Here is a 27,504-nt window from a genome sequence, read left to right as displayed (position 1 = left end):
CAGATCAGCAGCTTGCTTGCTAGTTTCAACCTTGAATAGCAGCAGTTACCATATTGTGTGCTGCAACGGACAGTCTCTCTTCCCTTTTACTGGCTTTCAGACTACTTTCAGAGACTTTTCTTGATGCTCTGAAAGACTTTCTGTCAACCTTTTCCCATTTGATATTTATCCCTTTTTCTGTTATATGCTACCCTGGGCTGTATTTTCTTATCCCTTTTTATGCTCCGAGATAGATTTAGAGTTAAAACAATAGGGTTGTGGTCACTCACACAGCTTGCCTTGACTATGTAGCCCTTACAAAATTGCTGTTCACTGATTAAGGTATGGTCAATAGACGAGGAAGATATTGGGCCCACATACGTTGGAATCTGGGGGGTACTTGCCACTTTCAAATATTGTGCATATTTCAGATTCTTAGCAAAAGCTACTCTATTTAGTGAGTCAACATACTGCGTGTGTTTAAAATGCTATAGGGATGGCTCTCTCTCATCATGGATACCACAAGATTCCTGTACCCGTGGGTCACAATTTCCCATATTAAAATCCTCTGCCCAGATTATTTGCAGATCCTTAGTATGATTATTCTGGGCTTGGGTTATAGCATCATCTAAATCATCTACAAAACTTGTCACAGTTTGATCAAAAACATTGTAGTAATAGTCAATTAAACTCAGATCTAGTGACTTGGATATGGTAATTAAAAAGCAATTGATAGTATTGAGATTTACACACAACTTTGACTAAGGTATCTGTCAATCGGACTGATATAAAGGTAACTAGACCCCCTTTGGCTTGACTCGCTCTTGATGGGACAGCAGGTACATAATAACCAACTAAACCATCAATATGTAAAGGGTCCAGTGTCCAAGTGTCTTGACAGCATACAAATCTGTCCGTATTGTTCAATTGATATTTTCCAGTCCGGATTATTGATCATAGAACTGAGGCCCACAATGTTCCATGTAACAATACTAAAATCCTCTTCATAGTTAAAATCAGTATTGACTACAGGGTAAACCATGACAGATAGTGGACGACAGTACTTTTTAAAAAAATTTATTTATTTTTTTATGAGTATTCTCCAGAGTTATTGACTGTCAATCTTGTGCTTCCAGGCCTGACAGGGCTTCAAATCTGTTCGAAAGGGGAAAATCAATTGTCGTTTTCAAAGAGGCATGTTTACCCAGTTTAGAATTAATTAGACTATTTGTATGTCCTGTTGATCAACAGACTTTTGATTGATAGAAAAAATCCAGAGGTTGTGCTCTAATACCCCCAGAAAAGTTTTTTTCCAAACTAAGAAAAAAATTTCTAGCCAGGCATGGATTCCTAAAGTTCATTATTATACAATCCCCCTTCAGAGGACTTTGTAGCTGGGCCCACCGAGTCCACTCATCTTGTAGAGATAATTTCCCTCGAGAGATCATGGGGCCAATTAGAATTTCTCTTCAGCCAGAACGTGACTTTATTTGCTAAAGGTTCATGCGATTCATGTTGTGCTTTCCGCGGTGAGGGGAAATTCTCCAAGACCATTACGTATGGTGTACACTCTGGCGGAATATGTGGTCGTATTTGATTTGGGTTGAGTTGGTTGGCCCCACCAGTGCCTTTACGTTCCCTACAGTTAGTATCCTGTGTGGTATCCCGTGGGTCTCAGGCCATTTGTTTAGCCACTGATATCCCAAGAGAGAACGTTGTTGTGAATTTTGGGGGTGAAGTTTGTTGCAAGACTTGTCTCTGTCTTACTGTATGTGTTTTATTTGTAGGCCCTGCATTGGCTCCTAGATGCCCATTAATGTTCCACTGTTCATCAGATGTCTCCATTCTATTTATAAATCTATTTTGTGCCGAAATTACTTCCTCTAGTTTTACCTCTAAGAGGGTAAGTTTTTCAAATGTTCCGGTACACAGTCTAAGTATAGAGTTTAATTGTTCACTGAGTTGATCAAAACTGGTAGTTGTTTTTGGGCCCTGTTTTTTCCTAACAGAATCCCTTTTAGGACTCTTTCTTATTAATTTTCTCCCTTGGCCATTCTTCTTATTGCCGCTTTGTGATACTAAAGGGCCAGATCCAAGGGTATCGATTTTGGGAGCTCTGCTATATTTGGTTCTTGCATGCTTTTTTTGCAGGGAGGGCTATCCAACCGTAATCTAATTTCTAGTGCAATTAATGAATGTGTCTGCTATCACATATGGGTTCGTAGTCAAAGTGAGCATTCTAAAGGCTTTCTTGGAGGTGATGAATCCATTTTTTTTACAGGCCTAGAGATTAATTTATTCCTACAGTCACATTCTTTGTGTATTTGTTCAGTATGTGTAGAACTAGATTTAGCAGCAATAGAAGTTAATCTTTTTATTGCTGAGTCCATCTTGGCCTCAACTTAGTCAATTTTGTTTTCATTGCACCCATTACTGATATCTGATCACTTTTAATTGAGTTACTCTGTACGTCACCTTTCTCTCTAATTGGGTCTAAATGACCCCCCTTTCTATTCCCCATAATAAGATTAAAGCTCGTAAAATATGGTTACCTTCCGAAGTTCTTCCACGGCCTCTTTGCGGATGGTCTTTCCCAGTCACAGATAAGTCTCCGATTATGATGGCACCAAGGAAAGGAAAACCAAGAGAAAAACCACGAAACTGGGCCCAGCCTCTGTCGGCCGCTGATGGGCGCAGGCGGCCCCTCTTTTGGCCTGGGCTTCACCCGGGCATGGCCCAGGCACGCCTGCGCGTTTCCCGTGCTGCAGGAGCCCGAGCCAACTTTATGCGCCCCCTGGCGCGAGCGTTGATTGGGGGGGTGGAGGGGGATGGAGTCCCCGGTGTGGATGCGGCGTTTGGTAATGCAGCAGTGAAGGGCTCCCGCACTGCAGGAGCCCCAAGCCGACTTTATGCGCCTCCGGGCGCAGAGAAACCACTTTGGCGCCTCCTGGCGCGAGCCCTGATGGAGGATGGAGTCCCCGGTGTGGATGCGCCGTGTCGCAATGCAGCAATAAACGCCGACTTTATGCGCCTCCGGGCGCTGAGACACCACTTGGCCATTCTTCTTATTTGCACCTCCTGGCACGAGCGCTGATGGGGGATTGTGTCCCTGGGGTGGATGCAGCATGTGGCAATGAAGGGCTCCCAACTGTATGCCATTATTTGAGGGTATCTAATCATATTAATGCACTACGGATATGTAAAACGGACTCCAGCTTGTTCATGGACTTTTCTGTATGTAAATGTTTACATGCTGCATGGATCATAAAATGAAAAATTTTGATTACAGGTATGTGTTTTATATAACGGATTAGTACTTCCTGATTATGGTGTGTAGGAAGCTGGCTCTGTATATACTATACCAAAGTAATGTGTAGTGTGCACAGAGTCCTGTGGAACCTCACAGTTAGGCAGAGGTAAAAGTAGATAGTACATTACTTTCTATTTGTGGTAGTGTGGGTGAGCAGTAATGCTTTATCAGAGAGTAGTGTTAAGCATTTGTTGTACACACTCGGGCAAGAAAATGTCACACACTCAAAGACTGAACTCAGACCAATTTTGTTTGTAACAAATATATTATTTAGTTATTTTATTTCTAGAACCATGCCAGGCTTGTTGCAGGTAAGTGAAATAATACTTTGCAAAATTTATGCAGAAATGTACAGTTGGTTGAGTTGGTTGTGTTACAGGTAAGTCGACAGTTCGAAATTACTTTTTAGTTACTTTACAGATTAGTGTGTGAAGGAAGCTGGGTTTCTGTAGCAGTAACCCCCCCCCCCCACACACACACACAATTTTTGCCAGACTACTGATGCGCTTTGACTTGATGTGCCCTGGGTCCCTGCCAATCAGGTTCCCAGGGCCTGTGTTCTTTCCCAAAAAACTACCTTGTACCCCCAATCGGCACCTCTCTGGCCACATGTCAGTCCCTTTTTAAAATGTACCATGGGTAGCAAGTGCACTGTGGCCAGGGAAGGCTTCTAAGGGCTGCAGCACTTATTGTGCCACCCTTAGAGGCCCTGTACTTTTACACACCCACACACACTGCCATTGCAGGCAAGTGAAGAGTCGACATGGCACACTTCCCTGTGTTTAAAAACAACTTGGACAGACCAGACTAGCAGGTTGTCCAACACTGTAGTGCCTGGCACCACAAGGGTTTGTTAAAAGAACCCTCACACACCAACCTAGTTGGTGTCATGCTTCATCATCGGGTTCCCAGCCGAGTAGCCGAATGCTACTCAGCTGTGCTGCGACACCTGGTTACAGTGGAGCTGGGTTTTTTTTGTGTGCAAGTGTGATGAAGTGGTGATTTAAAAATATCTTTGGGACTCTACCTGATAATTACTTTATTCCCAGTGGTCCAGGGTATGTTTAAAAACTGAGTGGATAACATATGACGACTATTAATTGTGTCTTAGTTATCTGCCGGTTTACATGTTTCAGCCCTTGGTCAAAATTAATGGGGCTTTCTTCAGGACCTCTCTCACAAAGAATTAAATAGTGAAAAACGTGTCTAAAGTGTGTGGTAAAAAGTTAAACCACGTGTTTGCGCATTTTCTAGCACACACGCTAAGGTGTGCTATAAATGCTTAGTGGACTGACCGTAATTTGGGTCCACTACACTGTATGTACGTTATTTGCGGAAATACAATATTGATCTGGTCCTGGAAGGGGTGAGCCCCTATTGTCAAACTTTCATCAAGGCGCTCTCCCGCATTGCTACCTATTCCAGTCTCCTTGTGATCAGGATGTTTTCCTGTGTGCCATGCCTACAACCCACTACCCTGGCATAGGTCATCCACCCCTCTAGCTGGGTGCACTATGCCAGTGGTGAGGGTACAGGTGCATGAGCCCTTCTACCCTGTAGGAAAGGCCTGTGGGTAGTCTAAGCGGGTGAATAGAGACCAGGCAGTGTCAGGGACGTTTCAGGTAGATACTGTTTATTACGCGTCACAGTGTCAACAAACTCAATAACTGAATAAGGAATAGCCTTCACTTTCAGAAAGCCAGTTCGTCTCTTAGAGCATGGATGGGATTGATTCCCCTAATGCCTCTCGTCCTTGGGGTTGTCCTGGTCTTCCTGTCACTCCTTCCCGCTTCCGTTCTCTCTCCAGGGGCTCCAGGGGATCCAAGAATCGGGGAGGCCAGAAAGAAAGGAAAAAAGAAAGATACGCCCTGGTTAGGCTCTATACTCTTTTAGGGGTTCTTTGTGCCACCTTCACCAGTCGGTCGTGAGGGAAAGGAAACTATCGGGAGCAGGGAGGAAGTGGTAGAGGTGCAAGGGTTGTCAGACTTAGTGCTACGCTCTCCTTGTGATTACACCCTGGCGCCCCAACAGCCACACCAAAACGACCCTCTTAGTGGCACTTGCCTGAGGCCACAACCCGGGAACCGGGCTGCGGCAGCTGGACCCGGGGCGTCTTCTCCCTCCTGCAGACCGCCGGGCTTGGACGCGGTGTACTCTGTTTCCGCTTGGATTACGTCCTCCGCAGTTCTTTCTCCGGATTCTCCTGACGCCTTGGGTTTCGCTCTCCTCTGGGTCTCGCCGACTGTCCCTCCGTCTCTCCCGCACGCGTTGGTCTCTTCTCCTCTTGTTGATCGTGGTTCCGCCGTTCTCTCTCTTCCTCCGGGCTCCTTCTCCGCGCTGCTCCTGCCCACCTTCCTAGTTCCGCCATGCTGCTTTTCAATACGCTGATGCCTGCTGTCGTCACGCCTCCCCAGCGCGACTAGACCGCAGACTGTTTCCGGTGTTTTCTCTTCGTCGTCGCCCGTGGTGCTGGACTTCCGCTGTGCCGCGTCCTCTGCCTCCTAACAATCGCCCCCCCTTGGGAATGGATGTTGGGGCCATTCAGAGCATGGATGCCTGGACAAGTAATCCGCACACAATTGCTTCATACCCGGCATGTGGATAGTCTGAAACGAGAAGGGTTGCAAGGCCAGAAACCATCTGAGAATGCGGGAATTAGTCTTTGTTCTCTGCTAGCCATGTCAGGGGAGCGTGATCGGTAAGTACAAGAAACTGTCTGCCTAAGAGGTAGTATTGTAAGGACTCTATAGCCCACTTAATGGCTAAACACTCCTTTTCTATAGTAGAGTAGTTCGATTCCCGGGGAAACAGTTTTCTACTGATGTACAACAGGGGTCGTAGTTCTTCGCAGGAGTCTGGTTGATATAGTACTGCCCCCAACCCATGGCCAGAGGCATCCGTTTGGAGCACAAAGGTGCGACTGAAGTTAGGACACCGTAGCACGGGGGAGGTGCAAATAGCGTGTTTGAGAGCCTCAAAGCTGGCTTCCTGTTCTATGGTCCATGTCTGTATGTGTGAGGGATATGCTTTAGACAGGAGGTCGGTGAGTGGACTGGCTATGGAAGAAAAGTGGGGAATGAACCTTCTGTAATAACCTATGAAGCCTAAGAAGGAACGGATCTCTTTCTTGGTTTGAGGTCTGGGAATGATACGGATGGCCTCGATTTTATCCACTTGAGGTCTGATATGTCCTTCGTGTATGGTATACCCCAGGTATTGTATGGTGTTGGTTCCTAGGAGGGATTTCTTGGGGTTGATTGTAAGGCCCGTGTCCTGTAGCGCTAAAAATATGGATCGGAGATGCCTGAGGTGGTCTTCCCAGGTGTGGCTAAAAACCACAAAATCATCAAGATAAGCCGCGGCATACTTCTGGTGCGGCTTTAGCACTTGGTCCATTAGCCTCTGAAATGTGGCTGGGGCCCCATGTAACCCGAACGGGAGTATGTTGAAATGGTATAGGCCTGATGGTGTGGAGAAGGCGGTTTTTTCTTTGGAAGCGGGATCTAACGGAATTTGCCAGTAGCCCTTAGTTAAGTCTAGGGTTGACATATAGTTGGCTTGGCCCAGTCGTTCCACCATCTCGTCTATCCGTGGCATTGGATAGGTGTCGAACTTGATGGTGTTTACCTGGCGAAAATCAATGCAAAAGCGCAGACTGCCGTCTGGCTTTGGCACAATCACCACAGGAGGACACCAGTTGCTCTGGGATGGCTCTATTATGCCTGCCTGGAGCATATCTACCACTTCCTTTTCCACCGCCTCCCTACGTGCTTCTGGAATGCGGTATGGTTTCTGTTTTATGACCCGTGGTTGTAAGGTTACTATTTCGTGCTGGACCAAAGTGGTCCTCCCTGGGCTTGTGGAGAAGAGGTTGGGAAAGTAGTTCGTTAGCGTACCCAGCTGATTTTTTTGTTCAGCAGTTAACACCTCACCGAAGGGAACAGGGTGGTTAGCGCAGTCGCTGACTGATAGGAGAGGAATATCCAACTGTGGGGAGTTACAGGCCAGTAAGGCCCGGGGTTCTTCTTCCTCTGGCTCCACCCATTTTTTCAGGAGATTTACGTGATATATTGGTTACCCCTGGCTCTATGGGGCAGTAGGATGCTGTAGGTGACTGGTGTAACCCTTTTTTCTACTACGTACGGTCCCTGCCATTTCATTAACAATTTGTCGTCTGTGGAGGGGAGTAACAAAAGCACCTTGTCCCCGGGCTGAAACACCCTAAGACGGCTATTGCGATCATAATACAGTTTTTGTGTTTCCTGAGCTTCCTGCATATTGTCCTGTACTAATCCCCAGATGTGTGTTAGGGAGGATTTCAGATCGGTGATATACTTCAATAAGTCTTTCCCTTCTTCCTCCTCCCCTTCCAACTGTTCACTAGCCATGTCTAATAGAGTGCGGGGTTTCCTACCAAACAACAATTCAAACGGGGAAAATCCCGTGGACCTCTGCTCGTGTGTCCTCAAGGCGAAGAGAACCAAGGGAAGTTTCCGATCCCAGTCCCTCCCAGTGTCAGAGACGACCTTGCGGAGTAGATTTTTGATGGTCTTGTTATACCTCTTCACAAGGCCGTCTGTTTGTGGGTGGTACACCGATGTCCTTATTTTCTTTATACCGAGCAGGGTACAGATCTGGTTCATCATCCGGGACACAAACGGAGTACCCTGGTCGGTCAAGATCTCAGAGGGAAAACCGACTCGTGAAAACAGGGTGATCATGGCCTGGGCCATAGCCGGGGTTGTCATACTAGATAACGGGAAAGCCTCAGGATATCGACTAGCATAGTCGACTATAACGAGTATGTAACGGTGTCCACGGGCTGAAGGGACCAAGGGCCCAACTAAATCCATCCCTACTCGCTTAAAGGGGGTGTCGATGATGGGCAAAGGCAGTAGGGGAGCTTTGGTGATGGACCCTGGACTGGTGTATTTACATCGCGTGCATGATGTGCAGTGTTTGGATACGTCCCTATATACACCTGGCCAGTAAAACTTTTCTAAGAGGTATTTCAGAGTGTTTTCCTTTCCATAGTGGCCACCCCCCCCCATTTTATTGTGGGCCAACTGGAGTACATGGCTTCTGAAGGATTGAGGAACCAGTAATTGGGTCCTTACTACAGAGTCTCTCTTCTCGGCTCTATATAACAAACCCTTTTTTAATATGAAATACGGTCCTACCTGGTCTGGTGACTCGTCCTGGACCTGTTCCCAGGCGTGTATGAGTGTTTGGTCATTCCGTTGGGCAGTCCGGAAACCATACGGGGGTGTCTCTTCGGTATCTGAAAGTGAAATGGGAAATGCAGTTCGTGATAGTGGTGGACAAAGAAATTCTTTCTTATCTTTTCTTCTTTCTCGTCTACTCTTCTTTTCTCGGGAGTTTTGGGTCTCTATCTCCGTGGTGACAAAAGGAACTTCATCTAACCAGGTGGGTTTCTGTCTTTTTGTTCCCTCTATATATGTTTCAAATTTTGGGTGGTCGGTCCCTATGATAACAGGTTCTGGTAAACCTGGAATCACACCCACCCTTTTTAGGTGTGGGTCATTATCCACATCCAACAGGACTTCCGCCGCGGGATACGATTTCGTATCCCCATGGACACAAGTCACGTTCACTAATTCTGTAGTTTGTAACTGGTGATCCCCCACCAGGGAGCCGTCCACCACCGTGACATGACACCCAGTGTCCAACAGCGCCTGTCGCTTCTTTCCATTTAAATAAATCTCCGTTCTGTACCGGTGGGAACCCTCCCTGGTTAACATGATTCTGCCACGCGTATACCCTACTTCCATGGGTTCAGCGGAGGGTACACGGTGGGGGCACTGTCTGGCTATACGGCCCCACTCAGCGCAACTGAAACATTGAGGACCCTGTCCACTAGCACCTGCCGAACCCGGAGCTGGTTTTTGAAGAGGACGTAGGGATGGCATTGGTCTTGGGTCGGGTTTAGGGGAAGGTCTAAAGGAGGATGGCAACGAAGGTCGGGAAAGTGGAACCGGAGTCTGGGGTCGTACGGTGCCTGCTCTAAAATCAGGGCTTCGATGGAAGGCACAAGCTATTTCCACTGCAGAAGCAGTGGTGAGATGTGGGTGTTGTTTCACCCATGACTTGGTGGTGGGTGGCAGAGCATCCAGGTATTGTTCTAGAAAGACTTTTTCAATGACTTCTTCTATCGTGGATACGTGGGGTGTCAGCCACCTAGTACCTAAATCCCTTATTCTGTAATACAAAGCTCGGGGATTATCTCCGGTAGTCCACTTTTCCTTTCGGAATTTGACTCTGTAATGCTCCTGATCGAACCCCAGTCTCTCGAGTATCGCTTTCTTTACTTCCACATATGTGGTCGTTCCGTCTGGATTGGCAGCCTGATACGCGGCTTGTAGCTCTCCCAACAGGAGCGGGGCGATGTATTGGCCCCACCTCTCTAGTGGCCAAGCTGCTGTAGACGCTACGCGTTCAAAGTTCAAAAAGAAATAATCGGGGTCCTCTCCGTCCTTATATTTCTGCAGGACTGTCCCTGGGACCGTGGGGTGAACTCTGGTATGTACTATAGCGTCAGTAAGTCGTAGTATGGCTGTGTCCTGCACCTGTTGATTCGAGGCAACCACTGTTGCCTGGTCCTTAAGGGCTCCCTGTAACGCTTCTCCCTCCAGTCTAGCTGCCTGTAATTGCTGTTCGAAAACCAACTGCAAGTGTCTTTGGCCTTCGGCCAGTTGGGTTAGCATGTCCTCCAGAGGCACGGGCTGTGTCATGGCGCTGCACACAAAAATCCCACTTCTGACACCACTTGTAGGAAAGGCCTGTGGGTAGTCTAAGCGGGTGAATAGAGACCAGGCAGTGTCAGGGACGTTTCAGGTAGATACTGTTTATTACGCGTCACAGTGTCAACAAACTCAATAACTGAATAAGGAATAGCCATCTGAAAGAAACACGTTAGTTAGATTCCTCACCTTAGAATATCCCCAGGCGTCAGACTGGATCCGGAAGATTTTTCGTCAGCAATACCCCTTGCGCATCGCTAGGCGTCGTCTGCGGCTCCGCGTCCATCGTCGGCGTCGTGCGCCGGAATGACGTCGTCGGAGTACTTAGACGCCGCCCTCGCGCGCTGACGTCAGTTCTTCTTTTTTCCGCGCCAGTAAGCGCAGATCCGGGAGAGCTACCCCTTTTAGTCTTTTTTGACTAAATCTTTTTTGATCACTTTTGATCCTTGTCTGTCGACATCTGGTGCCGGTAGGATGTCTGGGTTCAAGGCTTGCGAGGATTGCCATCGACTGATGTCGGTGACCGACCACCACCGCCGGTGCCTCTACTGTTTAGGCCCAGACCACGACGCGGAGTCGTGCTCCGATTGCCAGGCCCTGACTTCGAAGGCTCGGCGGGAGCGGTCCCGCAAGCTTCTCGAGCTTCGCCACTCGGCTCCGCGTCGTGCGCGATCCCGGTCCAGGAGGAGGTCCAAGGATCGCTCGCGGAGCCCTAGCCGACGCCACCATCGATCGTCGGGCTCCAAGTCGTCGGGTAAGTCCAAACGCTCTAAGAAGTCCAAGCGGCGACATCGCTCTTCGGACTCCCCTCGCCGGTCGCGCGACTCGGCCGAGGGTCCAAGTGGTTCCACCCCCGCGGCTCCGGCGGAGCCGCAGGCGCCGCGCCCGTCCCCATACCCTCCGGTCCCTGGGACTAACGCGACGCCGGCGGAGGTCAGTGCCTTCCTCTCGGCCATGAGGAGCCTGGCCCCGCCGTCGACGCCCGCTGGCGCGCCTTCGGGCCCCGCGGACTCGACTGGGCGACCTTGCCTGCCGGCGGCTTCGGCGCCGTCGACGACTCCGGTCTCGACGCCGCAGGTCCCCGCGGGGCCCATGCCTGGGCCCCCGTCGACGCCGGTTGACCTAACCACTCCTCCACCGGTGTCGGCGCATGAACCACCGACGCCGTCACCGGCGCCGCCGGCGCAGACGCCTACACCTCCGGTGCCGCCGCCGCCTTTGGTGCCGACTCCGGACGGCGTCCAACCCCAGTTTAGCCCTATTCCTGACTCGGCGCCGCAACGGCGTCGACCGACGCCGCGTCCGGCGCCGCTTGAGACCTATCATCTCTACAGTCCGGATCCGATCATTCCTCCTGTTTATCAGGAATCGGACGACGGGGGCGACTGGGAGGGGTTTGAGGACCCTATGGCTGTTCAGTCGCAGCGTTCACAGGACTGGGCAGATGAACTGGGGGAGGCCAGTGGTCTTGATACATCGCCAGACACTGGATTCACTTCTCCTCCGACTGTGGCTTCGGAGGAGGGTGCAGCTTTTTCTGTGGTGCTGCGCAAGGCGGCCGCAGCCCTTGGGCTCGAGCTGCCTGCCGTGGCTGTGAGGACTAACATCCTCACTGAGGTGCTTCAAACCGCAGCAAGCTCCACTGAGCCTCTGCTGCCGTTCAATGAGGCCCTCACTGACGTTCTGCAGGGCACCTGGTCCAAGCCCTCCACAGTTCCTCCTGTGGATAGGAACGTTGCCAGGCGCCACCGCCCTGCTCCGGGCGACCCCAGTTTCCTGTCCCAACACCTCACCCCCGAGAGTCTGGTTATCCAGGCCTCTACCTCCCAATCCTCCTTCCCGACCGCTCCGCCGGACTGGGATTCCAAGAGACTCGAGCAGTTTGGCAAGAAACTGTTCTCGTCCCTTAGTTTGGGCCTGCGGTCTTTAAACACCGCCTGTCTCTTGGACCGTTATTCCCATTCTCTGTGGGATACGGTGGAGGACGTGCTGCCCCTGTGTCCGGAGGAGGTCCGGACACGTCTTACCCAGGCTTTGGCCGATGGGAGGGATGCAGCGCGGCACGCCATACGATGTGGGCTTGACACCACGGACTCGCTGGGTCGGGCGATTTCCACCACGGTGGCGCTCCGCCGCCACGCCTGGATGCGGTCCACGTCATTTTCCGGGGATGTCCAGAACACCCTCATGGACATGCCCTTTGATGGCACTCGCCTGTTTGGTGAGAAGGCGGACAGTGCGCTGAACCGCGTTAAGGACTCCCGGGCTACGGCCAAGTCCTTGGGCCTCTCGGCTCCGCGGGCGCACACCTCCGCTTTTCGCCCCTTTCGTGGCCAAGGAAGGGGCGCCTCCTCACGTCCGCCCAGCCACCAGCCGCAGAACCAACCTGCGCGCGGACGTGGTTTCCGCCGTGGCGGATCTGGAGGACGACGTGGTCAGCCCACATCCACCCCGGCAGCATCCGCCTCAAAGCCTTCCTAGTCTGAGCTTTCAGGCCCATTCCACGCCAGTGGGCGGCAGAGTTCGCCATCACCTGCTCCACTGGCGGTCCATTACATCGGACAGGTGGGTGCTGCAAATCGTCCGAAGGGGCTACTCCCTCCCCTTGGAGACGACCCCTCCAGCCATGCCACCGCAGCACCACCGTATCTCGGGGGATCATTTGAATCTTCTCCGCGAGGAAGTTTCGGCCCTCTTGGCCAAGGGGGCCGTCGAGCGCGTTCCGAGTCCAGAAGTAGGTCGTGGTTGTTATTCCCACTACTTTCTGGTTCCCAAGAAGGGCAAAGGGGGCCTACGCCCCATCTTGGACCTCCGGAACGTCAATGCCTTCCTCCGAAAGGAAAGGTTCAAGATGTTAACCTTGGCTCAGGTTCTAGCTGCCCTAGACCCCGGAGACTGGATGGTAGCGTTGGACTTGCAGGACGCATATTTCCATATCCCCGTCCTGCCGGCCCACCGGCGTTACCTGCGGTTCACGGTGGGCCACGAGCATTTTCAGTTTACCGTGCTCCCCTTCGGCCTCACCAGTGCCCCTCGGGTGTTCACGAAAGTGATGGCGGTGGTCGCAGCTCATCTGCGCAGATCAGGGGTTCCAGTCTTCCCCTATCTCGACGACTGGTTGTTGAAGGCGGGCTCGCCCCAGGCAGTCGTCTCCCACCTCCAGACTACGGCGGATCTCCTGCATTTGCTGGGATTTTCCATCAACGTGCCGAAGTCACACCTGAGTCCCTCTCAAAAGCTCCTCTTCATCGGAGCAGTTCTCGATTCGGCGCAGTTACAGGGTCTATCCACCGGAACAGCGGGTCCGGGATATACAGGCCCTGATTCCCATCTTTCGGCCTCTATCCTAGGTTTCGGTCAGGCTAGTGTTGCGGCTTCTGGGGCTGATGGCCTCCTGCATCCTACTAGTGCATCACGCCAGGCGGCGCATGCGGGCTCTGCAGTGGGACCTGAAGTTTCAGTGGGCCCAGCATCACGGCAACCTGTCCGACCATGTCTTGATCTCGGAGGGCACTGCACAACAGTTGCAGTGGTGGCTCACGGACCGCGATTGGGTCATGGACAGGAGCCTCTCCCTTCCCCAACCGGAGCATGTCGTAGTGACGGATGCGTCCCTCCTGGGCTGGGGTGGCCATATGGGAGAGGCGGAGATCAGAGGCCTCTGGTCTCCGGCGGAGTCTCGTCTCCACATCAACCTGTTGGAGTTGAGAGCGATCCGACTTGCACTGAAAGCCTTCCTTCCCTCTGTCAGGGGCAGTGTCGTGCAGGTGTTCACGGACAACACCACCGCCATGTGGTATTGCAACAAACAGGGCGGGGTGGGGTCGTGGACCCTTTGTCAGGAGGCTCTGCGCCTCTGGACGTGGCTGGAACACCAGGGCGTCACCCTAGTGGTTCAACATCTGGCGGGCTCTCTGAACGCCAGAGCGGACGAACTCAGCCGCCGGTGCATGATGGATCACGAATGGCGTCTGAACTCCGAAGTGGCGCAAGGTCTCTTTCTGCAGTGGGGAGAGCCTTGGTTAGATCTTTTCGCCACCGACGAGAACGCGCAATGTCAGCAGTTCTGCGCGTTGGAATTTCCAAGGCGGCACTCGCTCGGCGACGCTTTTCGTCACGAGTGGAGTTGCGGTCTGTTGTACGCCTTTCCGCCTATACCACTTCTGCCCAGAGTGCTGAAGAACATCCGGCACGACCGGGCCCAAGTCATCTTGGTGGCTCCGGATTGGGCACGAAGATACTGGTATCCCGAGCTACTCAGTATGTTGACCGATCCCCCGATACGTCTGCCCCTTCAGGAGGATCTTCTGTCGCAGCAGCAGGGGACGGTCCTCCACCCGAACCTGTCCAGCCTCCACCTCCATGCGTGGAGATTGAGCGGCGGCAGTTGATGCCATTTGACTTGCCTCCTGAAGTCTGTGATATCATTCTGGCAGCCAGGCGTCCCTCCACAAAGACGGTATACGCCTGCCGGTGGAACAAATTTGTGGCATGGTGCACAGCAAAGGCTGTGGATCCCCTTTCCGCCCCTCTTTCTGAGGTTCTCCTCTTTCTTCTTTCTCTGGCCCGGCAGGGCTCTGCCCTGGGCACCCTGAAAGGTTATCTTGCTGCCATCTCCGCCTTCTTGCGGCTTCCTGATCAGCCTTCTCTTTTCAAGTCCCCTGTGGTTACACGCTTTCTGAAAGGCATTACTCACACGTTCCCTCCTGTCCCTTTTGTAATGCCTCAGTGGGACTTGAATCTGGTCTTGACATTCCTGATGTGCGCTCCCTTCGAGCCTCTTCACAATTGTCCTCTTCGTCTTCTGACTCTTAAGACTGCTTTTCTGGTAGCCATCACCTCGGCTAGACGGGTGAGTGAGCTCCAGGCTTTATCTTCAAAGCCTCCTTTTCTGTCTGTTCATCCGGACAAGGTTGTCCTTCGGCCTCGTCCCTCCTTTCTTCCGAAAGTGGTGACTCCATTTCATCTTGGGCAGTCTGTCACCTTGCCCACCTTCTTTCCGCCTCCGCATCCTTCCAAAGAGGAAGAGAGGCTCCACCGTCTGGACCCAAAACGTGCGCTCTCCTTTTATCTGGACCGCACAAAACAGTTCCGGGTGGACGACCAGCTTTTTGTTGGGTACGTGGGCGCTAAGAAGGGGAAAGCTGTGCACAAACGGACCATCTCTCGGTGGGTCGTTTTGTGTATCAAAATTTGCTATTCTTTGGCAAAAAAGGACCCTCCTGTTGGGCTGCGCGCCCATTCTACTCGGGCCACAGCGGCTACTACTGCTTTGGGACGGGGAGTCCCTTTGCAGGACATCTGTCAGGCGGCGACGTGGGCTTCGTTACACACGTTTGCCAGGCATTATTGCCTTGACAGCCAAGTCCGGAGGGATGGCTTCTTTGGCCGTTCTGTCCTCCAGGACTTTCTGGTGTGATCTTGGTTCGCAGACCCACCACCGGGGATGGTATTGCTTGGGTATCTATTCTAAGGTGAGGAATCTAACTAACGTGTTTCTTTCAGATGAACAAGTTACTTACCTTCGGTAACGATGTATCTGTAAGAAACATTAGTTAGTTAGATTCCTCACCGACCCACCCATCCTCCCCGTTCTGCGAACTGACATCTAGGGTTAAGGTTGTCCTTTTCAGGCCCCTAGATTTTATTTTTGGCACCAGTGTCGGTCTTTGCATGGCTCTGCGTTCCTGGCGCGGAAAGCTATGTACAAGAACTGACGTCAGCGCGCGAGGGCGGCGTCTAAGTACTCCGACGACGTCATTCCGGCGCACGACGGACGCGGAGCCGCAGACGACGCCTAGCGACGCGCAAGGGGTATTGCTGACGAAAAATCTTCCGGATCCAGTCTGACGCCTGGGGATATTCTAAGGTGAGGAATCTAACTAACTAATGTTTCTTACAGATACATCGTTACCGAAGGTAAGTAACTTGTTCTTCACTTTCAGAAAGCCAGTTCGTCTCTTAGAGCATGGATGGGATTGATTCCCTTAATGCCTCTTGTCCTTGGGGTTGTCCTGGTCTTCCTGTCACTCCTTCCCGCTTCCGTTCTCTCTCCAGGGGCTCCAGGGGATCCAAGAACCGGGGAGGCCAGAAAGAAAGGAAAAAAGAAAGATACGCCCTGGTTAGGCTCTATACTCTTTTAGGGGTTCTTTGTGCCACCTTCACCAGTCGGTCGTGAGGGAAAGGAAACTATCGGGAGCCGGGAGGAAGTGGTAGAGGTGCAAGGGTTGTGAGGGTTGTCAGACTTAGTGCTACGCTCTCCTTGTGATTACACCCTGGTGCCCCAACAGCCCCACCAAAACTACCCTCTTAGTGGCACTTGCCTGAGGCCACGACCCGGGAACCGGGCCGCGGCAGCTGAACCCGGGGCGTCTTCTCCCTCCTGCAGACCGCCGGGCTTGGATGCGTTGTACTCTGTTTCCGCTTGGATAACGTCCTCCGCAGTTCTTTCTCCGGATTCTCCTGACGCCTTGGGTTCCGCTCTCCTCCGGGTCTCGCCGACTGTCCCTCCGTCTCTCCCGCACGCGTTGGTCTCTTCTACTCTTGTCGATCGTGGTTCCGCCGTTCTCTCTTTTCCTCCGGGCTCCTTCTCCGCGCTGCTCCTGCCCACCTTCCTGGTTCCGCCATGCTGCTTTTCAATACGCTGATGCCTGCTGTCGTCACACCTCCCCAGCGCGACTAGACCGCAGACTGTTTCCGGTGTTTTCTCTTCGTCGTCGCCCGTGGTGCTGGACTTGCGCTGTGCCGCGTCCTCTGCCTCCTTACATACCCCTACAGTGCCTAGGCCAATTCCTAGACATTGTAACTGCAGTAATGCCATTAAGAGTGTATGGTGGTGGGAGTTTGACATTACGAACTCCACAGCACCATAATGGCTTTACTGAAAACTGGGAAATTTGGTATCAAACTTTTTCAGCACATTAAACCCACACTGATGCCACTGTGGGATTTAATGAAAAATGCTCTCAGATTGCATCTTAGAGATGCCCCCTGAAAACCGACCAGCCTCTGGTGAGTTACCGGACTGGTACACACCAGACTGCCACCACAAGACATGTTTCTGAACCCCTGGGGTGGGAGCCTTCACTCCCTGAGCCCAGAAACAAAGCCTTTCATGGGAGGAGGTGGTCACACCTCCACCAGGCCAGAAAGAGTCATCTGTGGCAAGGGAGCATCAAAGGCCTTGCAGCCTTTGCAATGTGACCACCAGCCTCTCCTGCTGTCAGGAGCAGGCCCCCTTCCTGTTGCGCCTCCTTTTCGGTGGGAAGACACAGATTGATTCAAAACCCTGTATAACCTCATCTGGGGAAGATCCGTGTTGGAGGCTTCTCATGATAGAGCTTAAGTTTGCCTTAACGGTTTTCTCCACAAATTGGATAGTTTATTTTACCCCATTTCAATCTCACCCCTTGATTGATGTTATTCTGAATGGGGCAACCGTCACCTTTCCCTTTCGGGGCTATTACACTGAGGCAAACAGTAAAGGGGAGGTATGGTCACTAGCGTTGTTTGGTTCACCTCAAAGTTACCAGCAAGGGTGGCAAACTTTCTCGATATGAACATAAAATCAATAAAACGTTCCCTACCTCCTCCAACATAAGTGGGGCACTGTATTAAGGGGCTACTGACAAGGTTATCAGTCGAACACAATCTTCAATGATAATGGCATTTAAAGCTTCGCCCAGTGGTGTGTGAATAAAAGGCAGCTGCGGTTGGCCCTCTGTATCCAGCAGCCCATAAACTCATTTAGTGCTATACAAGCAGGTGGTACAATTAAAATCCCCCACCCAGAGGATGCACAGAGGCTGCCATTTCCCCGCTAACTTATTGATTTCCGCCTGTAGGGTTTCAATAACGTAACAACTGTTTTGGGGAAAAATTTTGTAATACCAGTGACCAATAATAACTTAACCTGAATCAGGTTGGAGATCATAATAAGTTGGTACCAGGGATAAATGGTCTCATCTTGGTTCTAGGCTTGCAGAGGTTGACCAGCAAGTTAGTGCTGCCCAGGAGATTGTGGCTAAAGTAGATTCTCTATCCAAAGAAGTTAATCTTTTCAAAAGCAGGCAGAGAATCTAGAAAACTGCAACAGGTGCAATACTTTTCAGATTTATGGTATTCCTGAGAGCACAGAAGGAGCAGATATCATTAAGTTCCTTAAGCTCAATATTCCCAAAATTGTTGGCCTGAAAGATTCCTCTGACCTCATTATTCAAAGAGCTCATCATGCATTGGCCCTTCACCATCCTCCACCTCTGGCAGATCAAGAGGGATAATTTAATTGTTTCTGCAATACTCTGATCTTATGAAAGTTCATTTTGCCACAAAAGAACACAAACAAATGTTAATGTCTGGTCACAGGGTTTTCTTCAGTCAAGACATTGAAGGAATGACAGCCGTTCGGAGTAAAGAAACTTTGGACTTGCGCCCAGCTTTGCAATCCATGAATGCTAAATTTGGTCTTAATCATCCCTGTTTCTTCTAAGTTAGCTAAAGGGATAAAATGACCACCTTTGACAACCCAGCTGATTTGAAGCAGTTTATCTGTGCACATAAGGAAGAGACGATGTAACTTGGCAAAACCTGAAGTCTTTCTCCTAATTATAGCAAAGACTCCATCAGTTGTTACTTGGGTTTCTAAATCCTCCTTTCCACTTCACAGGTTTCCAGTCTTTCCATGACATATGGAACACTCTGTTAACTGTTCATGTATTTGCTTGGTCTCGTTTCTCTTTATCCATCATTGTCTTGTCCTATTCATGTCAGTCTCTCTCATTATTCCCACCTCATTGATCGCGTTTATCTTCTTTTCTTCCTTTAATCATATTTCCTAGTCCTCCTTCATCCATTGCGTAACTCTTATGTTTATAATCATCGGGCGTCTGCTCTGGATTGGCCTCTGCATCTACGTTCCACCCTTCCTACACTTATTACACATTTCTTTTTACTATCATTTCTTATGGCTAAAGCCATCCAGATCCTGCCATCTCCTCTTTACTATTGCTGGGGAGTTATTGTAACTCCCTGATTTCTCATTACTCTTTCAGCTTCCTCCTTATCTTTATATCCTTTATTTTCCTCTTTTCTTCTCCATTTCACTTATTACAACTCATCATTTGTCTTGCAGCCTTTCAATGTTGGTGTGTCATTTGGATATGCCTTATATATTTTCTTGAAGTTATTGTTATAGTTCACATAGGTTTATTGATTTTTTGAGGGATATTTATCTTCATTCATGTATTCAATGAGTAATTATCCAATGAGTATGGTGTACCCCTAAAAGGTGCAACAAACTTGTGGGCTGCTGGGTATATAATGGTTATGACTACAAGACCATATAGAGTGATGTTCATGATCTGTATTTGCCGTATTGGGGCGGGGGGCAGTTGGGGTGGGGGGGGGGGGGCTTTGTTACTCTCCTTACTTGTCTGTAATTGAAAAACGTGCACAGCTTGTGTTGTGTTGTCTTTACATCTACATGAGGGGGAACTCACTAGCCACGGACATTTGCACCAAGGTTTTTACTACCACTGTGCAACCCAAGTAATTTTTACTACTATCTGTGCAACCCAAGTCAAGGACTGCATGGAGGACCATGCAGAAGAACTTGTGGTCACAAAAGTGTAGCAAGGGCCCTACTGCTTTCTTCATTGTATACTCGCAGACCCTGCTTCCCCCACCCCAACTTGACCTCTCTTTGATTATTTGCCGATTGGTCTGACCTGGCATCAGCATGTCCTCAATTAATACTAATGAACACCTGAACTATGAAGATTTATAGTGACCAACAGGTAATTGTATTAACAACATTTGGCTGATAGCTTTGGTAATGCACAATGTTTGGCCTTGTCTTTTTGTGTATATGGCATACTGCACTATTTTAACTTGGCATAAAATGCACACAATTTATATCCTTTGCAGTGTCAACGGAGAGACTTATTCGAGCAGTATATATGCTGTATCAGAAAAAGAATCTTGCTTTCCCTGTGCGTTCTATGCTCCTGAAATTCTTCAGCAGAATCTACCTAAGGGATGAAGATTTTAATGTCCTTTTGGGCAGGTGAAAATCTTTTATGTTAATACTCTCAAATACCCGTATTCTGTTTTGAGGTGTGAATTTTATTTTTGTGTCTAAGCAGTTTAGTAGAGATATTGTGCTCTTGCAAAATAGTAGTTCTGAAACAGTTCTTGGTTTGCTGTAATTTCTGGAGTGTGTGTAACTGTCGTGAAATGCCCTTTTAAAATCAGTTAAAAACAAACCTGTTTCTTAGTCAGCTCCATGGGAGATGAGCTTACAAGTTAAGTTGTTATCTCTATGCAAAGTAGTCCTTATGAGATGTAATCACAGGGCATGTTATGCAGTATTTACCTTAATGCTCACTCTCAGCAAAAATACATTTAATGGAGAATGTCAAAACTGAAAACATTTTGAAAATACCAATGGTTGAAGTAAAGTTATATTTAGGTGTTTAAATGAGTTAAAAACGAACGCTTAAAAACAAAAAAAACACTTAAATTAATAGATACCTAGATGTGTAAATGCCCTCCTTTGTTTGATTCTGTGCCATGTCCCCATCTTCCTGCTAGGCGTGGTGTTTTGCGCTGCTGCTACCCCTCCCCCTTGCACTCCGTGCTTAGCTTGCTGCCCCTACCCATCTCCTCCCTGCCCTCTGCTGTCCGAGTCCATGCCTCTGCCCCCTCCCTTCTGCCTTGTACATTCTGATGTGCTGAGACTGCCCCTCCTGCTGTCCCTCTGTGGTTAGATAGTCACACCAGCCCCTCACTCAAGGACTGCATGTTCTTTGTGCTGCCTCTCCCACCTTTGCTGCGTGATTAGCTTTCTGTACCTGCCCTAGTCCATGCCCTATATGGTCTGTTGTGCTGCCACTGCTTCTCCTACCTGTCCTACATGGACCTCTTGCTGACCCTGCTTCTGCCCTCTGTTGTTGGAGTCAAGCCCCTACCCCCTCACTTCTGCCCTCAATGGTCCTTTATGTATGCCCCTGTCCCCTCCCTCTTGCTCACCATGGTCCATTGTGCTCCTACGCACCCTCCTGCAGATCATAGATGGTTCTTTGTGTTGCCGCTGCCCCCCCCCTACTTGCCCTATATGACCAGCTTGCAGCTCCAGCCTCCCTCCCACCTTCCCTCGGTTATCCTCGGGTATGCCTCTATCCACTCCCTTCTGGTGTGTTGTGCTTTTGCTTCCCATCCTGCCTGCCTTGCATGATCAGCTTGCTGCTCCTGCCCTTATCCTTTGTCCTTTGTTGTCTGTTTGCATGCTCCTGCCCCCTTACTCTTGTTCTCCATGGGCCTTTGTGCTTCTGTTGCCCCTCCCTCCTGCCCTGTAAGGACTAATGCCCTGGCACTCTGCTTCCTCCTGGCCTGTGTGGTCAGTTTGCTTCTGATGTCCTCCCCCCCCCCCTGACCGCCATTGTCCTAGTCATTGCCCTTATCTCCCCCTTGCCCTCTATTGTTTTGCTACTGCCCCACCCACTTGCCTATATAGTCTGTTGCACTGCCTGCCCGCCATCTCCTGCCTCTTTACTGGCTGTAGGAAGCTGGCTCTGTATATACTATACCAAAGTGAGGCATAGTGTGCACGGAGTCCAGTGGATCCCCAAAGATAGGCAGAGGTAAAGTTAGATAGCACCTCACTCTCTATTTGTGGTAGTGTGGTTGAGCAGTAAGGCAGCATCAGAGGACCGTGTTAAGCATTTGTTGTTCACACTCAGTCAGCAAATAATTTCACACACTCAAAGACTGAACTTTAGACAATTTGTTTTGTATAAAATATATATATATTCACTTAAAAAACCATAGGTTTCACACATGTTATAGTTAGCTGGACATTTCACTCGTAAAAAACCAATGAAATTCCCCCGTTATAGTTAGTGCAGGCAACTATAACTCACGCGACCGCAATCCTCTGCTGATGACGTCAGATATTACATCACTGATGACATATGTGTCTTTATGAAAAATAAATATTTGTAATATATGTATAGCTAAAGATTAATGGAAGAAGACTTGGGTAAATAAGTGTCTAAATACAGTGATGTAATATCTGACGTCATCAGCAGAGGATTGCGGTCGCGTGAGTTATAGTTGCCTGCACTAACTATAACGGGGGAATTTCATAGGTTTTTTACGAGTGAAATGTCCAGCTAACTATAACATGTGTGAAACCTATGGTTTTTTTAAGTGAATTTGCAAGGTTTTTTAAATGCTAATTCGTAACTATAACGTGTGTGAAACCTATGGTTTTTTCAGTGAATATATAAACATATAAATATAATCTGCATATCTATATAAATATAAATTCATGCAAACATATACATATATGCATACATATGCATGGTATGTACATGAAAGTTTGAAAAACTCTAATACAAGCAAAGCTAAAAAGCCACCTAATTACAAACAGAATTGCTTTAACTTAAACGAGGGCGAGACCTATTGCATTTTCAATGCTTGTTTACTTTGATTCCATCAAGAAGGCATTCATGTGTGTCCCACAGTTTCCATAATTTCTGAATGGTAGCACTCTAGTTACTCATTAGATCACTGTAGTAAAGCTACTGCTCACCAGGGAAGTCTGCTGCTGGTATTGAAAGTGCATGTTTCAGTCTGCATGTCAGAATTTTTTAATGAAATAGAAGAGGATTTGATAAGTCACTCAAAATGTGCCCTAATTTTTCTTTTTTCCTCACTAGTCATAATTTCTATGGCAAAATGAACCTCCTCATTGTGTTCCTTTTAAATTAAACTACTCACTCTCTACTACTCACTCGCTACTGCTTTCTACTACTCACTCTCTACTACTCACTTTCTACTACTCTCTACTACTCACTCTCTACTACTCACTCTCTACTACTCACTCTCTACTACTCACTCTCTACTACTCACTCTCTACTACTCACTCTACTACTCACTCTACTACTCACTCTACTACTCTCTACTACTCACTCTCTACTACTCACTCTCTACTACTCACTCTCTACTACTCACTCTCTACTACTCACTCTCTACTACTCTCTACTACTCTCTCTCCCTCTCTACTACTCCCTCTCTACTACTCCCTCTCTACTACTCCCTCTCTACTACTCCCTCTCTACTACTCTCTCTACTACCCTCTCTACTACCCTCTCTACTACCCTCTCTACTACCCTCTCTACTACTCTCTCTACTACTCACTCTCTACTACTCACTCTCTACTACTCACTCTCTACTACTCACTCTCTACTACTCACTCTACTACTCACTCTACTACTCACTCTACCACTCACTCTACCACTCACTCTACCACTCACTCTACCACTCACTCTACCACTCACTCTACCACTCACTCTACCACTCACTCTACCACTCACTCTACTACTCTCTACCACTCACTCTCTACCACTCACTCTCTACCACTCTCTCTACTACTCACTACTACTCTCTACTACTCTCTACTACTCTCTGCTACTCACTCTCTACTACTCTACTACTCACTCTCTACTACTCACCCTCTACTACTCTCTCTACTACACGCTCTCTACTACTTGCTCTCTACTACTCACTCTACTACTCACTCTACTACTCACTGTCTACTACTCCCTACTACTCACTCTACTACTCTCTACTACTCACTCTCTACTACTCTCTACTACTCTCTCTCTACTACTCTCTCCCTCTCTACTACTCCCTCTCTACTACTCCCTCTCTACTACTCTCTCTACTACTCTCTCTCTACTACTCACTCTCTACTACTCTCTACTACTCACTCTCTACTACTCACTCTCTACTACTCTCTCTCTCTCTACTACTCACTACTACTCACTACTACTCACTACTACTCACTACTACTCACTACTACTCACTACTACTCACTACTACTCTCTACTACTCTCTGCTACTCACTCTCTACTACTCACTCTCTACTACTCACCCTCTACTACTCTCTCTCTACTACACACCCTCTACTACTCTCTCTCTACTACACACTCTCTACTACTTGCTCTCTACTACTCACTCTACTACTCACTCTACTACTCACTGTCTACTACTCCCTACTACTCACTCTACTACTCACTCTCTACTACTCTCTACTACTCACTCTCTACTTCTCCACTACTCTCTACTAATCACTCTCTACTACTCACTCTGTACTACTCTCTACTACTCACTCTCTACTACTCTCTACTACTCACTCTCTACTACTCTCTACTATTCACTCTCTACTACTCTCTGCTACTCTCTCTCTACTACTCTCTACTACTCACTCTCTGCTACTCAGTCTCCACTACTCACTCTCTACTACTCTCTACTACTCCCTCTACTACTCACTCTCTACTACTCTCTACTACTCTCTACTAATCTCTACTTCTCACTCGCTACTACTCACTCTACTACTCACTACTACTCTCTCCTACTCACTCTCTGCTGCTCTCTCTGCTGCTCTCTCTACTACTCTCTCTACTACTCTCTCTACTACTCTCTCTACTCTCTATTACTCATCCTCTACTCTCTACCTCTCTACCTTTCTCTACCTCTCTCTCTACTACTCTCTACTACTCTCTACCTCTACATCTCTACCTCTCTACCTCTCTACCTCTCTCTACCTCTCTCTACACGCACACATATGCACATATATGCATTTATATATATGTATGTGTATATATATGTATATACATACATATATAAACATATATATATAATCTGCAAATCTATATAAATACACTTGGCTGGTGCTGCTGCCCATTGGAGGGATTCCTTGGACTTTCATCCCAGCTTTCTTGAAATCAACACCGCGGCCCCCGCTTCGCGGGAGCCGCTCGAGGGACCGGGACTCTGCTGCTGTCACTTGGGGCATTGTTGGTGTGCTGACCCTGCAAGAACCGGCGTATTCAGGACTGCGAGGACCAGGGTGCTGTGCACGAAGCAGATCAGCCGCACCTGGTCCTCTTCCTGACTCCTCCCCCAACACCGTTGCCCTCCATTATATGTACGTCTCCCTGCCTACACGCGCTAGCGGGACGCGCGCGGGTCTCAGCACGGGGCTAAGACCGGGCAAAGAGCGGGCCGTTTGAGGCCGTTCGAGGACGGACGAGGAAGGCGAGGGACCACGATCAACCGCTGATCCCTATTGATACGCTCCCTACACCCGAGAGACTGAGGATGTCATCGAGGACAACTAGGAGCAAATCCTCGACGGCCAAGGGGGCCCCCTCAGGTACTCTGGACACATATTTTGTGAAAGCGGGATCCCTTCTCATAGATGAAATCTCAATATTAGAAAGGCGAATTTCCCAAGAGTTAGAGTGGGCTAGAAGATCCTCTTTGGGCCCTCTTCAACATGTAACATCTCCGGCCCCTCTTGCCAGGGCCACAACGTTGGATGGGGGGGGGGTAACAGAAATAGCGACTAATACAGTTGAAGATTCGTTACTTGTTACTCTAAATGATTCTTTAACAACTCATGATTTTTCCATCCATTCTGATCCCAGTCTAGTATCCCTCCCACTACCTAGTTCGTCCATAATTCCTACCATTATCGAACCTAGTCTTTCTGACAGAGTACCAACTCCAATCTCCACAGACCAGCATAAATTAACTACCGCTTACGAGAGGGAAGGGGCAATCCCTAAGACAAAAAAAGGGGCACAAAGCATAAGAGGAGTTAAAACTAAGAATTTCAAACATATCCCTCCTCGAGGCAACAATACTGCTAGTATAGCCAGAAAAGCCACGACGAAACCCCTAAAGCAAGCCAACTCATCCTCCGGCGCTCAGCCCAAAAATAAACTAATTACATTTGATGACGCGGGAGATGAGGGCTTAACACTATCGAATATAGGGACACTTCTGAGGGATTTACTTAACCCCATCTTAAACTGTCTAGTTAAGATAGAAAAGGCCTTAGTGCAGCGTAAGATGGATTTTACCCGTGTCGACGAGGGCTCTGGCACAATAAACCAGATCCCACAAAATAAATCCACACATCCCATCAACATCTCTACATCTGACACCAAAGGGGCGCTGGGTAGCTCGACCTTACATCCCAGCCAATTGCAGCAGCTTTCCAACGTCCCTGCAGTGCCCCCAAACTATAGCCCCATAACTAAAGCCCTCGGCTCAAGTGGCCCACTGAAGAAAGACACACCTTCTATGGGCACTAATGGCATTGATCATAACTATAGAACTATCGATCTACCACCAGAAGCAATGCCTTTTACTGTAATTTTAGCTGGCATCCCCCAATTAAATTCCTCTACTAGAGAGCCGGCGGAGGCACTGAAAAATAAGGTAATCCACTGGCTCTCTAGGAATAGGCCGTTGCCAGAAGGAATATTTAGCGAGATTTTGATGGTAAGACGAATCCCCTGGATAGGACATACCAGGAAGTCAATCCAGGGAGATTATGCACTGATTAATTTTAGAGATCCTCTTACTGTCTCGCACATTTGTAGTTGGCCCTATCAGCCCCAAGGATCACAGATTCATTCCCTCCCTCTATCCTTTTTTTATCCAACCGTTGATCCTGAACGGGGAGAAGATTGTTGGGAACTTGTGTCCAGAAGGTCTAGAAATCAGGCCCCCTCAGTTTTTAGAGCAATTCCACACCCCAAGCCTCCACGCTTTGACTGCTTATTAACTCATAATAGATTTAGCAGTCTTGATATGGTCGATTGACCAATAAAGTCGAAAGGGGCGGTAACAACAGGGCCCAATGACATTATTAACAAACCGTTTAGGCCAACTACTCCTTCTGAAAATATAAAAATACTTGGAGTACATCAAGTTAGTGATAAAAACATGGGTTCTTTTCTCCCAATGTGTTGCCCACATGAGGTATCTGCACCCCAAGTGGCGAAATCACGGGCTTTGGAATTTCCAGGCCAGGATAGGGGGGAGAACGATGTCTCTGCAATTATTGCTCCGGAAATATCTAACCGTCCCTCCCTCAAGATCCTGTCCTGGAATGTGGCAGGTTTGGTAAATAAAGCCAACTGCCCAGAATGGAGAGAATTTATCCAGGCCCAAGACATTTGCCTCTTTCAGGAAACCTGGGCGAGATAACATCTCACCCAAACAGGCTTCGCTGCATTTTCTGTGCAGGCAACATGGGCCGGCATTGGACGCCCCTCGGGTGGTCTGGCTACCTGGGTAGCCACCGATCTGGGCTGTAAGGCTATTGCATATCCACAAAATTCGCCGAACATTCTTATGGTTCGGCTTGACTGGCCGAACGCAAACAGCCTTTTGCTAATTAATGTATACTTCAGGCCAACCAAGATTTCCCAGACTTCTAGTATGATAGAGGAGCTCTCAGGAGTTTTAGATGACATTCCACAGGGCACTCACTTCTTGATAGGAGGAGATCTTAACTCCCATTATGAGCCCCTTCCGGGATTACTGTTGGATTTAGCAATGGAGGAGGACATGGAGTGGTCCATACCCCCCCTG

The 27,504-nt window shown here is 48.9% G+C and overlaps 1 protein-coding gene across 3 annotated transcripts in view; it reads left to right on the top strand.

Annotated features, from left to right (window-relative positions):
- TEX10 (testis expressed 10) overlaps nucleotides 1-27,504 on the top strand; it is a 429,953-nt gene that overhangs the window by 78,720 nt on the left and 323,729 nt on the right. For all 3 annotated transcript variants that reach the window (XM_085606784.1, XM_085606783.1, XM_085606782.1), the window contains exon 6: nucleotides 19,975-20,113. In XM_085606784.1, the coding sequence (XP_085462910.1) occupies nucleotides 19,975-20,113 (139 nt within the window). The remainder of the gene's footprint in view (nucleotides 1-19,974; nucleotides 20,114-27,504) is intronic.

The sequence above is a fragment of the Triturus cristatus genome, chromosome 5_2 (assembly GCF_964204655.1).
Source record: "Triturus cristatus chromosome 5_2, aTriCri1.1, whole genome shotgun sequence".
Lineage (NCBI taxonomy): Eukaryota > Metazoa > Chordata > Amphibia > Caudata > Salamandridae > Triturus > Triturus cristatus.
The sequence above is the reverse complement of the archived record's forward strand: the minus strand, read 5'-3'. Positions and strand labels throughout refer to the sequence as shown.